Genomic DNA, 15,097 nt, shown 5'->3' on the forward strand with positions numbered 1-15,097 from the left:
AGACCTGCAGGAAATGGACAGATAAAAAAAAATAGATGTAGCGTAAAAAATGAAAAGGTGAAGATGTACCAGTTCAATAAAAATGTATATTCATTTGCCGATAATGCCTTCCTGTGTCTGCACTCAGCGCTGCTGGGATTTGGTTTGAAGGCTCTAATTGAATTAGGACACTTTTTTTCCGCGCAGATGTGTGTCAAAGAGAGAATACAATTAGAAGAATACAGAGACGCCGCTAAATGACCAAAAAAAGGGAGAGATGGAGGGAGGGTGCAAATATAATAAGCGCTTGTGAAATTGAATAAGTGATTATAAAAAGAAAACAGAATTAGTGTGATGAGGGGAGGGGGAGAAGAAGAAGAGAGACCGTGTCTTTCGAAAGGAATGGTTTACCTCTAATTGTTCTTCATTAAAGGATTACAGCTCTCTGTCACCACCGTAACTTCTTTTTAGCCGGTGCTCTAACACAGTTCTGCTGCATTAGTGTGTTACATTACAATATCTGTCTCCAGCCACCATCAGGCAGTCAGAGAGTTTTAGTAGGGAAAGGGATGTATGGATGGGTTTCACAATGGGCTGAGCTGCCACGGGCTAGTTAACATCACACACACACACACACACACACACACACACACACACACACACACACACACACACACACACAGACAGACAGAGACAGACACAGTTATCATCATTGTATGTTTTCCCCTGGTAACGTTCAGACTGTTTGCTTTAGTTTAGAGGTCTTTAGTCTGTCTTTTCCTTGTACATTTCCCTGTGAAATAAGCACTACTGTATTGTGTGTGTTTACAGCAACGGATGTCATATATTTTAAAACAAGAAAATCTTAGCAAGTCTAAATCATTTTGATCATGTTTTTTTTTTTTTTTTTTTTTTTGTCCGCCGGTAAGATTAAATTTTTTTTATCTGTATTTGCATTTTCTCTTAGAAAGTCTCTTCCGCTCAGCAAGGTCTGCATTTATTTTGGTCAAAAATACAGTTAAACCAGTAAAATTGTGAAGTGCCCTGCTAGGCCAAAAATAGGCACCATTCAGATATAAATAAGAGTCTTTTTTTGTTTTATTTTAAGGCTGGTCATAACTTGTAAAGGGAGTTACTAAAAGGTCTAATTTTAATTAAAAAGAAAGACTGATTACCTCTTTGCATTAGTTCTTAAGACAGTGGCTATGTTTATACAACTTGCTCCTGGGCTTAACCTTATTGAAAGTCTCAAGGATGTTCTGATCTCTTCAGACGTCTTGGAGACACAGTTCTTCTGGATGTAGTTGTTCTCTTTCTCCATGTCACTCCAGACAGACTGGATGATGATCAGATCAGATCTGATCAGGCCAAATCTCTTCGGATTATTACAATTAATGGCAAAATTGATATTTGGAAATGTGAAGTGACACGCTACAGCAAAATACAGAAACAGCTGACCGAAAGCTGGTGAAAATACTAGTGGCCTAAGACGGGAATATACTGTATATGGTTGGTTGTTTGAGAAATGAAAAGCTAGACACGGCATCAGTTATGGTTAAAAGAATTACTGGCAACATACATAGAAACATGTTACCCACTCCGCTAATATGTCAGTCCTAAATCATGCATATTTGCTTTTGAACATGTGTATCAATAAATTAATGAGCCGGTGAATGGTTATTTAATGTAAACACACCCACACAACATATGTGTGCATCATTATTTTAATGAAGACCAGCTGTCTTTAACCGGTGGCATTTTCTCTCTAACTCTCTCTCCACTTGTAATTGTTTTAAAGAGAGTAAAAGCCCTTTTGAAGTCTCCTGCCCTCATGGAGCCCACTGAGCATTTATTGATAAATACAGTAAATCTGTTCAATACAGTGATTATGGGCGACCCGCGAGAGGAGGAGGACGAGTGGGAGCTCAGGGTGATGAGACGTTCGCTGTCTTTGCCTTATTTACAGTGGAGCAAATTTGTTCTTGTGTTGCAGGGAAACGGGGAACATCAAAGCTGGATTAGAACATCTGGTAAGTTCTGCTTCTTCCCCCTTCACTGTTTTCTCCATCTTTGATATCTGCATCCAAAATGAATGTTCAGCAATTGCCTTTGAGTATCTTGAGCTGTCGGGCAGACTCGGAGGTCTCTCTCTAACTCCCACGCCATTGCCTGGGTTTTCGTGACATGTCACATCATCCCATTTTTAACATTTTTGCTTTTGTCTTTTTCGCTGAAAGGTGTGGCGTTAAATCATTTCTCCGCCCTGTGAGGATGAAGTGTGCGTTCTCCAAATTCAGCAGTGGAGCGTGTGTTTGTTTCGATCGGTGTCCTCAAGCTGTGTTTGGTTTCGTACGGCTCTCAGACTCATGTCAGGCACACGTTACCTCTGAACACATCTGGAGAGATCACAGTGTCCTCCCTCTTCTACCTGCCTGCCCCCGTCTCTCCGGATGTAGGGCACGCTGTTGGCCCTTAAAATGAGCCCTAGGGAGTGTTTAAAAATGTAACGTCCAACATTTCCTGGGTTTTCTGCAGCCTTTCTAATCCAGGGTCATAGTGCCATGCACTGGAGTTAAAGGGCTGCTTTTCTCCTCCTGGGTGGAACCGAGTTTCCATTTCTGCCGTTTTTTTCTGCCGGATGAATAATGGAGAGAGGTCACAGCGGGGTCCTGACTCTCTGAATGTACACTCACCTCCCTCAGCTCCACACCCTGAATATTAAACGCAGGCCTGGCCCTTTAAGGGTCACTCCGCTCACCTGACCTTAATCCTTATCAATTATCATGCTTACTTTCTAAAATCAAATCTTCATCACATATTCCCGCTCGCTCCTTCTAGCGCTAAGAAACCCTCACATTAGTGCTTCTGACGAATCAGAAGTTGAGTAATCTTCAAAACTTGAGGCAACCGGATTCAGGTTACATTTCTGGGTGAAAGCAATGAAGACCTGTCTGTGCTTTCACTCTATAACCTGAGGTTGCATTGAAAATCTTTCATTTAGTTGAACCAACTGAAAAATGCCAAACGTTTAGTGTTCTTCAAACATAGAACCAAACCAAGTGTGTGTGTTTTGAAAGTGTCACAGACTTTGTCACTAATCACCCAAATAGTGACATAACTTATGTTATTAGAAGTCCCCATTCTTTGCTGAAAGGCTTATTATTTAAGTGGAAATTTAATTGTTCATCAATCAATAACTTTTTTTGAACGATGTATATAATTGTGTTTTGCTAATCTATCCGGTCCTGTAATGCCGTGGCTGGGTATAGACACCGTATCCCATCTAATACTCAAATTAGAGGTCAGCAAATGCGTTTTTAATTAGCCAACTTTTAATAGGCAGTATGTTTAAGATGCAGCCAAATGCTAATTGTTTCTTACTAGCCCCATGCCGAACCATTAAGTGCAGTGCTTATTACAGAAACGTCATGAAATATCCATAATGTGAACCGATTACAGAGTACTTTTTGGTGTTGCTTGTAATAAATCACATATATTTGCAAATATAATGTAAATAATCCACAACTTGCAGACCGCATAATATAAGAACAGGATTCTCTCCAAAAGTAAAACTGGGCAAGGGAAATACTTCTTAAACTATCAGACAGATTTAATACACTACGCATCAATATCTCCTTTCTTTTCTCTTTCAACGTGACTCTGTTGCTTCAAGCGTATCGTTTTGTTCATGGGATGTAAGCGCTTCGTGCCGCTGTGTAACAGAGCTCGTCATATTATAATACTTTTGTGCAATGAAAGATTAAGATTATTATCGTTTGCTTTTAATAACCTTATGTATCATATTGTGCTGCCTCATTACTGTGCTATACATTTAAAAGTGTCTTTTTATTCATTAAATTATTTTTTTAATAAAACTAAATATTTTTTACGACATACAAAGCAGCATTGTGCACATTCTACCAGTTCAGTTCTGGATTATATATTTTTTACATTTATTTTTTATTTGTTATTGGTCAAGTCGTCTACGTTTAATAGCACCAGAGAGACAAGTTTAGGTCAACAAACAAAAGTATAGAAATTTTATTAAACAGGAACAGAAAAAAAGATACTATTGGCCGGACTAAACAGTGATATCTTTTAAATCATCACTTAGTGGAGTATCCTGTTAAATATATCACCGGTATTTCACCATTTCCAGAGAATCAACCCTTTTTTATTAATTTTGACGGTGTGTCACAGGTTAATGTGTAATTAACTCATCTTCATTAGTATAGAGAGATGGACAGATGTAGAGGGAACAGAGGATGAAAGGAGAGATAGAGCGGGCCTGATGGAAGGAGAGATTGGACAGAAGAACGAGAGAAAGGGGAGGAGAGTTTATGAGCGCGTGCATTGATCTACAGCTGTATAAAAGCACAGTGAATTATTGAAAAGAAGATTACATGCATAACCCTCTTGAATCAATATGTCTGTTTGACATGACCAATCCCAGCCGGGAGAGCACGGCTCATTCTGCCCTCAGAGGATTTCCTCAGGAATGGGTTAAAGGACTAGTTAAAGCTGGAGTATCTCACAAACACAGTGTGAGCTCTTTACTTAAGCTTGCGTCTAGAAGTAGATAGGGATGAACTGCAGAACGTAATTACAGTTAGGCGCAGGTCTGAATTTAAAAAATGGCTTAATATCTTTATTATTTTAATACGTGATATTGTGTATTTGGGTATAGAAAAACGTGTATTGCACACCTTTGGTTAAATTAAAATGAATGTTAATGATGTTTCAGAGCAGTTATGAGCATTTATGGTCTGCCACTGATGAATTATGACAGGGGTTGTGATGTGTTTTAGACTGGCCTGATCTCATACGTCAGCAGTAGTAAAGCATAGACACTTCAAAATAAGAGTCTTGGCGAATTTAGGACTTATCAAATTAAAGGTCGTGCCGTATTTTTTCCTGGTTATTAATGGCAGTTTAATCACAGAATAAACAGTCAATGAAATGTAAAATATTGTAGCTTCTGAATTGATTGTAAAACTTTACTTGTAAAAGTCTAATTGTATCCCTTTTATTAAGGGATCTATTGATAATTTAATAATATTTTCTTTTTACCGTGCTCCTTAAATTTTTTAACCTGTGCTCCTGGTAAAGCATCAGTTCTCAGATAAAAGTTGCTTGCTTTTTTATAGTTTCTTGTGTAATACATCTCCATTGGAAAAAGTTGAGTATAGCAAAATGTTCCCGATAACAGCCGATGGAGATTATTACCAATAAAATGTATTGAGACCATCTTTATTTTTTGGTTAACTGTGCCAATACTTAAAAAAACACTTAGTAAACACGTTTTGTTGGGCTTTACCGCAAATGAAAGCGATATCAAGCCCAGAGCATTTCATCTGTATTTTCATATTTCAGCTTTAAAACGTTACACGTGTTATATAATGTGAGATTTGATTGTCTTTGATGCATGGACGTTATGTTACTGTAGTTGATTCTTTTGATTGCGAGAGTTTATTTTGAGCCATTATTGCGATCAGACTTGGTTTTTGGAATTTATTTGTACATTAAATGCGCCGATATTCGTAGTTTCAGCAGAACGTGCAGACGCGCGAGTCTGCCCCGCGTTCAGATCTACGATTCCTCAAAATTTGAATACGTAAAAATGGTACCTGAGAATTTATCGCCGACTTTATAAAAGCTGGTAGATTGCTTCCGCTCGCCAGACAGCAGCCGCTGCAGTATTTTATCTAGATTTGTGCCGTAAGTGTACACCCCCTGCTCGCATCCACCCGGCCAACGGGAGCCATAAACAGCCCTGCTTCAGACCTATTACTGTTAAAAGACGGCAAACTTTACAAAGTCTAGACGGAAGCAACTTTATAACAATCTTAAAAGTAGCTACTTCTAATCTTACACACCCTACCATTAGTGCCGAAAGTGTCCAGTTACTGAAACTCAGCTGTATTTAAGAAAAATTGTATCTTCTTAATTTCGCCGAAATGGCGAACACAGTTTAGATGGCGAATCACATTTAACCTTATTTCTTTGCGGGACTTTTACATTTATGCTTATTAGCTTTTGTGTGGAAAAACTGAGGATGTTTCTTTTTTTTGGTTTATTGCTTCACTGATCTCCCTCGTACAATTTTTCTTCATTGCGGAGTCCCGAACGTGATGCGCGGTGTTGCTGTAGCCCGCGCCAATGTTTCCTCGTTGGGTCATTCTCACGTCCATCAGCTTTAAAAATGCAGAAATTATATGTAAAACTGATTTCCCCCATGGGTTTTTAGCTTTTGAGGCCTTGTTTATGTGTAATGAATTATTTACGCTTCATATTAGCGCCGGCGATTGCTAGAAACGCCTCTGTTTTGGCTCCGCCAGATCTTGGGCTGCTTAATAATAGATTCATCCCATAACATCATCAAAAGCACCTGTCTTCCTGGAACAGAACGAGGGGAGATCAGGGCTGTGGAAATCGATGGAGCGTCAGAAAGCGCGCTCGCCGTCCAGCGCTCGTCCTCGTCCGGCTCGCGCCGTGTTTGCCAGTAATTTGATTGTGGGATAAAGAGGTGATCTGACAACACCTCAGCGAGTGTCAGCTAAATGAAAGCCGAGGAGCTGCGCGAGGATAATTTGCAAGCAGATTTACATGCTTATTACACTAATGATTTCATCAGATTGGAGGTGTCTGCGAGTCTGCCACGGGCCTCCGTCTGCTTGCATTTGTGAAATAAGGCGGCCGGCTAAATGATGGAGTCATCAGGCCGACCTTTAACCTGACGCCTGCCCAGACATAATTGCATGTCATACTGATAGAGGGGACGGCATGGCTTTCATATCCCGCCGCTTTATCTCTCGCTCTCTCACTCCCAACCTCTTTGCATAGATCTCGCAACGGAACAAAAACAACAAAGAAGTATCGCATCTCCATTTGCAAACGATGGCGTCGGATTTAGCGCGAGGTCCTGGCGTGTGTATATCACGGCGGGCGAACTGGTCCCTTACTGTATGCGCATTATCTAAATGGTATCTCTGAATGTCAAGGGCATAAAGGAAATTAAATCGGAAAGTGCAGATAGAGCAAAGGCGATTTTATCTCCTGATGATTGCAGTTTTGATAGGTATTCCAGTGAATTTCATTTTCTCCGGATGGCGAGGAGATGAGTTAGCCGCCACATTTGTTCATTTTTCTTCTACATGATTTATGTGAGTTGAGTGCGAGCCCAACGCCCAGCCCGCTCTGGCTTGAACACGCGCACACACACACACACACACATGCGCGCGCTAATACACACACACGTGCATGTCAAAAAAGTCTATTAATACAATTGCCTTCCATTTTGGCCTGACTCTTCGGTGTGTGTGTGTGTGTGTGTGTGTGTGTGTGTGTGTGTGTGTGTGTGTGTGTGTGTGTGCGCGCGTGTGCTTCGGGGTGTGTGATGCGCCGGTGGGGGGGTGTCAGGGAGGGAGGGTTTTTGTGAGAATTACGCGGTTGAAGGCGAGGACCGCCGCGGTTAAACCTCTGTCATCACTCACGCTTGTTTACATTCTAAATACGTAATGAAATCTTGTTGGCAATAATCAAGGAAATAAAAGTTTGGGAAAATTGTAAAAGTGGTGAAGTTTGAGAAATGAGCGTCAGGCGGCTAAATAACATTTTGGGGCAGGAAAGCTTATTATTATGCAGCGGCAGTGCCTACTGTAGACACAAAGATGAACAGCCTCTGCTTTCCTAAATGCTGTTAGCGCCGTCCTGAAGTATGGCACATTGTAAAAAGGCCTCCGATTTCATATTGAGATTATATTTAAAAAAGATATCCATACACAACATTATATTTTATAGACGCCCGGCCCAGAACTCCTGATATGCAGTATTTGTTATAAATATATAAATAAACATATTGCACTGGAGCCCATCTCTACCCTGATCTTATAGACCTGGATATTAAAAACTGAATATTGCATTTTCTAGGGGGATCCTGTAACGTAATGCCGCGGCCCTTATTTTTTTATTTATTTTTTTTTTAGGTTAAGGAATGGGCCAGAGGTTGGAAATAACAAATGAAAAATGACTATAAATGAGGATGAAGAAGTCAGATGAGATGAGATGAGCGATGAGCATATAGGCTGTATACACTACTGTATATACACTACTGCTCTGCACCAATGGTGAATTTATTTAATCAAAAATACAGTAAAATATGTAATGTTAAAAATGGGTTTTCTATTTGATCAAAATTGCTTTCAATCTCTTCTAATATGCTGATTAGCTGATCATGAACAAAATTCTATTAATGCAGTTGCTTTCCATTTTGGCCTGACTTTATTACTTTAAATGTTTGATGTTTTTATATATATATATATATATATATATATATATATATATATATATATATATATATAATATATGCATATGTCCATATCCAGATTTTTTTTTTCTGCCAATCATCCTTTATGGACCTAAGCAGTGAACATAATGCTTTGCTGGACAGACATGGCCTGTAAAGGCAGAGAGGAGCTCTGAGTGTGGATGTGGATCTGCGGTGTGGTAATTGAGATAATTGGTTTGGCTCCGTGTTCATTTAGGACGGCTGTGTGTGAGTGAACGAGAGATAGACGCTGATCCAGGACCTCTCATCGGGACACTAAACCCCATGAAACCCGCACTCATCATCTCTGCTGCCCAAGCTAGCTCTGTTTGTGCTGCGACTGAGACTGCTGGAGCACTGCTGATCTACATGAAGGACCTTACCGTTGTTAAAAAAAAAAACCTCTGTCCGCATGAAAACGCAAACACGTGCTTTCAAGTCCTGTCAGGAGCATGCCAGACCAACAGGTGGCGACGTAATCTCAACCCTAAGCAAATTTTGGCCAATCAGAAGCCTGAAAAAGATTCATTACTTCCGTTTCGTGTGGACAGACTTACACTGTAGCAACGAAACCAAAAAAATGGTTTCCCCAGAAATATTTGGCAACGCAACTGTTTTCACCGTTGATAATGATCAGAAATGCAGGGCCCTATGATTGTGGATGAAAAAAATCTAAAGTAGATTAGTACACTTAAATCAAAACATGATGTGGACATAAAATACCATTTAAATATGAATCCTGCATGTTCTGCATGTCTGAACGAATGGCACAGACACACATTTATTACATACTGAGTGTTTTCAGCCTCTGCCGCTCACTTAATATATAAACACTTTTGCCATATATACAAACAGATACTAAAGGAACCTAGCAAAAATAAAAGTTAGGTTTAACTTGAAGAATCTGTGACAGAAATATTGGATTTAACGTAATGATAGCACCACTACTCTTTTTTGCCTTAAGAATGTTTACAAGCAAAAAAAAAAATGTAACAATATTAAAATGGGATCCAAAAACACAGAATTTGGTAAAAAATAAACTTGATTAATATTTTAGTAATTTAACTATTAAAACTGTAACATAATAATACAAAAATAAGAATGAATAAATAATGCAAGGAATTAAAAAATAAATAAAATAAAAACAGAAGTTAATAGATGAAGCTGAAAGCAGGGTAACATAGAAAGGGTTTCTTAGGGCCCAGCTTGAGCAGCAGATCATCATATTAGAGTGATTTCTGAAGGGTCATAATGATGCTGAAAATTCAGCTGCGCTTCACAGAAATACATGATGATAATATTTCACAATACTACTCTTATGACTGTTATGCTTTTTGTAGATAATATTATCTTCTTATCTAATATTGGATTCTTGTTAAGTTGTTTTCTTTCGTTTAGCACAGGTTTGATGTTCATGTAGCACAGATCCGAGCTTACGTACCTCAGCCTTTCCCAAAAATAAATACAAAGCCGTGCTAATTGAACAAAAGCCAATAAAATGATTGAATGCCGAGTTCGGTGACGATATTACATGGTAATGCTGAAAGGTCTGTCGCTTTTGACCTCGAACACCAAACGAAGTCCGTTATTTTCTCTAGGGTTAAACATGGCTTTTTCTTGACGCAGTGAGAGTCGACGAGCTCTGAATCCTCTGACAGAAAGATACGGTACAGTTTAAAAATGTTTAAAATCGGTTTCAGATGCTTGTCTGTAAGTTTGAATCTTTTTAGCACCACTCACCTGTTTCCTACAGACGGATCATCGCTAACCGGTCAGTTGTGTTAGTTAGAGGCTCATTACGACCAGGCGGGCTGGCGTTCTGAATCCAGTCGTGGGTGTTTTGTAGCTTATTTGTATTATATCTGTGTCAAATTTTATCAGCTCTCTCTCTTATTGCTCAGCGTTTGCCAGAATGAGGCCTGTCTCATAATTTGACAAACTTATCTAATTATTAATCCGCCACCCATTTGTCATCCTTTGAAACTAATTATATTTTTCTTCATATTGATGCTCGTTTTTTTTTTTTTTTTTTTTTCCTCCCCTTCCCTCTCCCTTTTGTGTGTTTTCCTTTTTTCTTTGCTCGTCTAAACACTCGCTGGTGTAATATCTCCGGACACTTGCCTCAGGGTCACTTGAAACAAATGCAAATGCAATGGTAGAAATTTCATAATAAACTGTAACTAAGATGATTGCCCTGCCAGCTATTATCCTTCCATTTAAGTCGTGTGATCCGTCTGTTCTCCCGCCTCGTTATTGCGGCATGACTGGATGTTATTGTAATGGGAGAGAGAAGAGAAGAGAAGACGGCTTTGAACGGGAGGAGAGGGGGTTTATCTGAACATTCAATAATCCTTCCTTTATTTCTGTCTGCTTGATTGATGCCCCGAAACGGTCTGATATGCTTCTGATAACAATATAAAGCGGCGGAAAAAAGGGAAAAAGTAAGAGGAGCATGCTCAGAAAGACCACGGAGAAGAGCCGGCCGTGTTTTTGTGGAACTTATCGAAGGCGAGGTGTCAAAAACGAGCAGATTCCCGAGCGCCGCTTGACGTGTTTGTCATCCGAGACACGGCGGAGTGACAGGTTTACATTAAAGCGGGTCATTATATTTCCCTGTCATCACCCCAAATGACATTTTTAGAAAGTGACACCTTTACAGTTTGATAAATCAAATTTCTGCTGAATAATGTGCGTTAGCGCTGTCAGCGACACCCACGTTCTCCGAAGAGCTACGGCGAGCCTTGCAGGATCCACATTTAAATTTCATCCTATTAGCATTTAATTTCTCTGTAATCCTACACACCTTCATAACAGCAACACACACCGGGCTCTGCTGCGTTCGAGAGCAATCTATAGCCCTTTATAACTTCCCTCCCTCATCATTCTTCTTTCTTGACAATTAAGAGGCTGGAATCTAATAGTGGAGATATTGGAATTATATCCCAGCCTCTTCCCGAGCCGGGAAATCTCCGCACGTTTAGCCCTCGCGCGCGTGTTTACACGCCATCCGCTGGGATTTATCCTCGCTTGTGTGTGACTGAAGATGCGATTTCCTCAAGAAGATTATTCTTTTTAACCCTGCCGCTGAAGCCGCGTTGTTCAATGTTGTGGGGCCGGGGTGATACCGGTGTCTTAAAAGAAAGTTCTGTTTCGAGTGATTTCAGATCTGGTTATTGCCATCTTACTAACTCCTAATTTACTGCTGGTTGATGCTAAGTTCAGGCATTGGGTCACGTGTGTTAATAACAGGCATGCTAAGCAGTTATTAGTGAGAGCTGGCCCATCAATAAAAACCAAAACCAAAACCAAAAAGTAAGATCTGTTCTCTTAAAGATTCTTTGAGGAATCCTCAATGTTTTTGGCATCGCTTCACCCTTTCTGGAACCTTTATTTTTAATTGTTGTTACGTATCTTTGAGGACAAGATGCACGAAAGCAAATCACTTCTCAGTGTTCAGATGTAACGCAAACGAAGAATGAAAATGATAAATATTTAGTTTTGACTGTGTCGAGGCAAGTCTGTAGTTATTAGGCTAATATTACATATAGTCTTAAAATAAAGAAGATGCTCGTCACCTGCATGCAAGCATGAAATAGCAAACGTTCACGTCTTGCGTCTTCTACAGCGTCTTACGCATGAAACGGCCTTCTAAAAACACAACGTTTAAGATGAAATAAATTCAGTTTGTCTGTTTTTTTCTGAACTTTTGGCGTGGTTGTGTAGTCAGTACGTCTAATTGTAATGTTGGGCTTTTATTCAGTGCTTAAACGCTTTTATTGAAAACAGCAATTCAAATCGCTAAATTTCCAAAACTGTACTCCTACCGTAATGTTGTGTTTATGTCTTCAGGTCGGAGTCATCTTCAGTTGTCTTGTTTCTTTCTAATCCAGTGTTCTCTGTGGTTCTAGACTCCTGCAGAACAGGCCAAAGCTCGACTCCAGCTGGTGCTTCAGGCTGCAGGTACAGATGTTTTCATTTCTATTCAGTGCAAAATCTACATTATTCTTCTGTAGAATTGTACAGAAACTGAAGTTTGTGTTTTTCAAAGCACTTTGCAACTTTTTTTGCAAAATTGCAAAACCTTGACATTTTGATTTCTTCGCCATATTTGGTATTAGTGATTTTATAATCTTTTGGTCATCAACAATTCATTTGGATCATTTTTAGAGCTTTAACACGCTCGAATTTCTCTCTCAAAGGTTATACGAACCCTAAATTGAATAATGTAATGTTTTTGAATAGGTCCGCTCAGTTAATTGAATGTGGTGGTCACGTGTGTATTGTCAGTGAAGCTGGGTCTGTAATCAGCTGTAAATCTCCAGTTACAGACACATTTACTACAGAGTCGTAATTCACTCGCAACCTACACAAATAAATGGCAGACGATATAATCACGCGCCATGAAATCGTTCAGCTGTTTGCGTAATTGCTCAGTGAACTACGGCTCTGTAGTAAATGCTGCTCCGTCTGAAAGCACGTGCTCCAAACTCTGCGTGTAAGAAATCCTGATTTGATCCTCACGCTGTCGATTAGCATCGCACTGTACTTTATTACAACGAGAGCTAGACTTTGATGCTTGATGCTTCCCATCAGATCTTGCATCAGCCTACTCCAGCAGAAAATATAGTCACCAAACATCTGTTTCTTGAACTTCATTCAGTTTAAATATCTGTAATATTATGAGCAGACAATGCAAATCGTCAGAGATAATGACATATAAATGAATGAATTAATTAGGAAAAAAACAGAAGCCTTCAAAAGTCATGTATAAATGAAAACTCATTCAAACATAATCAATAAACGGTAGAGAAATGCTGTTAATGAGAAGAGCAGCACTGGGTTAATACAGTGTAGCGTGTGATTAAATGTGAAATGTGACTTATTTATTATTCTGTAGTTATACGTTTGGAAGCGAAAATATATAAGAACATGTGAACAAATACAGAATACTAGACTGAAGAGCAAGGACTCCACCGAGAGCTCGACAAATGAGTAATAATCTGCACTCCAGGTTTCTATCTACTTACTGGAGCGATGTGCAAGTTGTCTGTTTATGGGATCTTCGTTTAATTGCGTGGGTTTAATATGATGATAGGTGTACAGTATTAATGAATTGCAGTCGTAGTGTCTACCAAAAATAATATAAATGAGAATAAATCTTCATAATGTACGTCTCAATCAGAGGACATCAGCACACTTCCAAGAGGACTTAGAACGAGCTGGCATCATATTTCTTATTTTAATTTGTTTAGGTCTCGAAGAACCTGAAGAAAAACCTTACTTATATTCTAGTTTTGTTGATTTATAAATGATATATTAGTCGTGTACAGTAGTTTATCATGTAAAAACTGCTGAGTTATTGCCTAAAGGCTTTGAAAAAAACGAAATTTTGGAAGTTACAGAATTACGTAACGTAGTATTTTAATTGTGGAGACACTGCCGCTCGTATATGGTCTTGTGCTGGGTTTCATGTGGCTCTAAAGCAGTGAAATCTCATTGATATAATCCAGTCTGTTTGCCGTCTAACATCCAGCTTTATTCCTGCTCGGAGGCTTCCGTAAATATTTAGTTTGCACACAGGGTTACGTTTCAGCTTCATTTAATAGTGCCGGCGCTCCGAAATGCGGTCATGTGTAAACCATAACCTCGCGCTCGTTTACCCCACGACACGTCACACACAACTGATCCCAGATCTGCCGAAGCAGAGAAACACACACTTACTGTGATCAAAGAAACGCTGAGCTGTTTGACTGTATGTGTGCAGATCTCTCTACATGTCAGAGCTGTGTTTCATCGCGTGAGCTTTGATTGTGCAGCAGATCTGACAGACTGCTAATACTTTTTAACATGCGTTCCTGTGTGTGTGTGTGTGTGTGTGTGTGTGTGTGTGTGTGTGTGTGTGTGTGTGTGTGTGTGTGTGTGTGTGTGCTGTGACCCAGCTGTCAGTCGTACAGGAAGCATATTAAAGGGACTGCTTGCCATACATCATCTAGCAACCACTCACCATCAGTCCACACACACACACACACTGCTGCTCGAAACAGACGACAGAAAGCACATGGCAAACACTGAATACCAGGAAATGTAAAGTCAAACAAGAAAACACAGCCTCCAGCATTTCTAAGCAGAGGACACAAAAAAAAGAGCATAGAAATGTGATTTCAGCACTGGTCTCCGATGAGCCTGAAGACGACCTGTGCAGCGTGACTTCAGCTCCGGTCAGATCTGGTTTATCGGCGGCATGCATTGAGAATCTCTCCAAAAGACAAAGCGGTGAAGTGCAGTTTGAGTTAAATGTCCGAGTGCTTGGCTCATTTAGCCTTATGCAATAGAAATGTTGAGTTTTTCAGGAATATTCATGCAGACGACAAACATAAATGTCTTTCTTACTGATATTTGCATCAGCACCTAAAAGCTCTGCTTCAGTAGCATACATCTGCTGTCAAACCTTCAATAATTCATTATGAACATGTTGCATATTCTGTATCTAAGGTACTTTTAAGAGACATTGTTTATTTTATTTATGTAAAAACCTTGATTTTTACTACTGTGTACTGCCACTAATCTCCATTAATATTATTGATGCGCAGAGACCTTGTGTTAGTGTGGTATATTCAAAACAGAAACTGGGACATTTATGTGGTTATAGGGATTAATTATTTTTATTCTAAAGGTTTCCAGAACTACATTTCCTTCAATAAAAAAAAAAAAAAAAAAAAATTTATTTTATTTTCTTTAATTGTTTTTTGCATGATTAGCATTATTATTAGATAGTTAATATTTGTATTATAC

General features: G+C 39.3%; 1 protein-coding gene across 1 annotated transcript in view; it reads left to right on the forward strand.

Moving 5' to 3' along the window:
- rsrc1 (arginine/serine-rich coiled-coil 1) overlaps window positions 1-15,097 on the forward strand; it is a 110,043-nt gene that overhangs the window by 45,609 nt on the left and 49,337 nt on the right. Inside the window, exons 5-6 of the mRNA XM_043258477.1 lie at window positions 1,973-2,009; window positions 12,214-12,265. Of these exons, the coding sequence (XP_043114412.1) occupies window positions 1,973-2,009; window positions 12,214-12,265 (89 nt within the window). The remainder of the gene's footprint in view (window positions 1-1,972; window positions 2,010-12,213; window positions 12,266-15,097) is intronic.

This window comes from Puntigrus tetrazona, chromosome 15 (assembly GCF_018831695.1).
Source record: "Puntigrus tetrazona isolate hp1 chromosome 15, ASM1883169v1, whole genome shotgun sequence".
Lineage (NCBI taxonomy): Eukaryota > Metazoa > Chordata > Actinopteri > Cypriniformes > Cyprinidae > Puntigrus > Puntigrus tetrazona.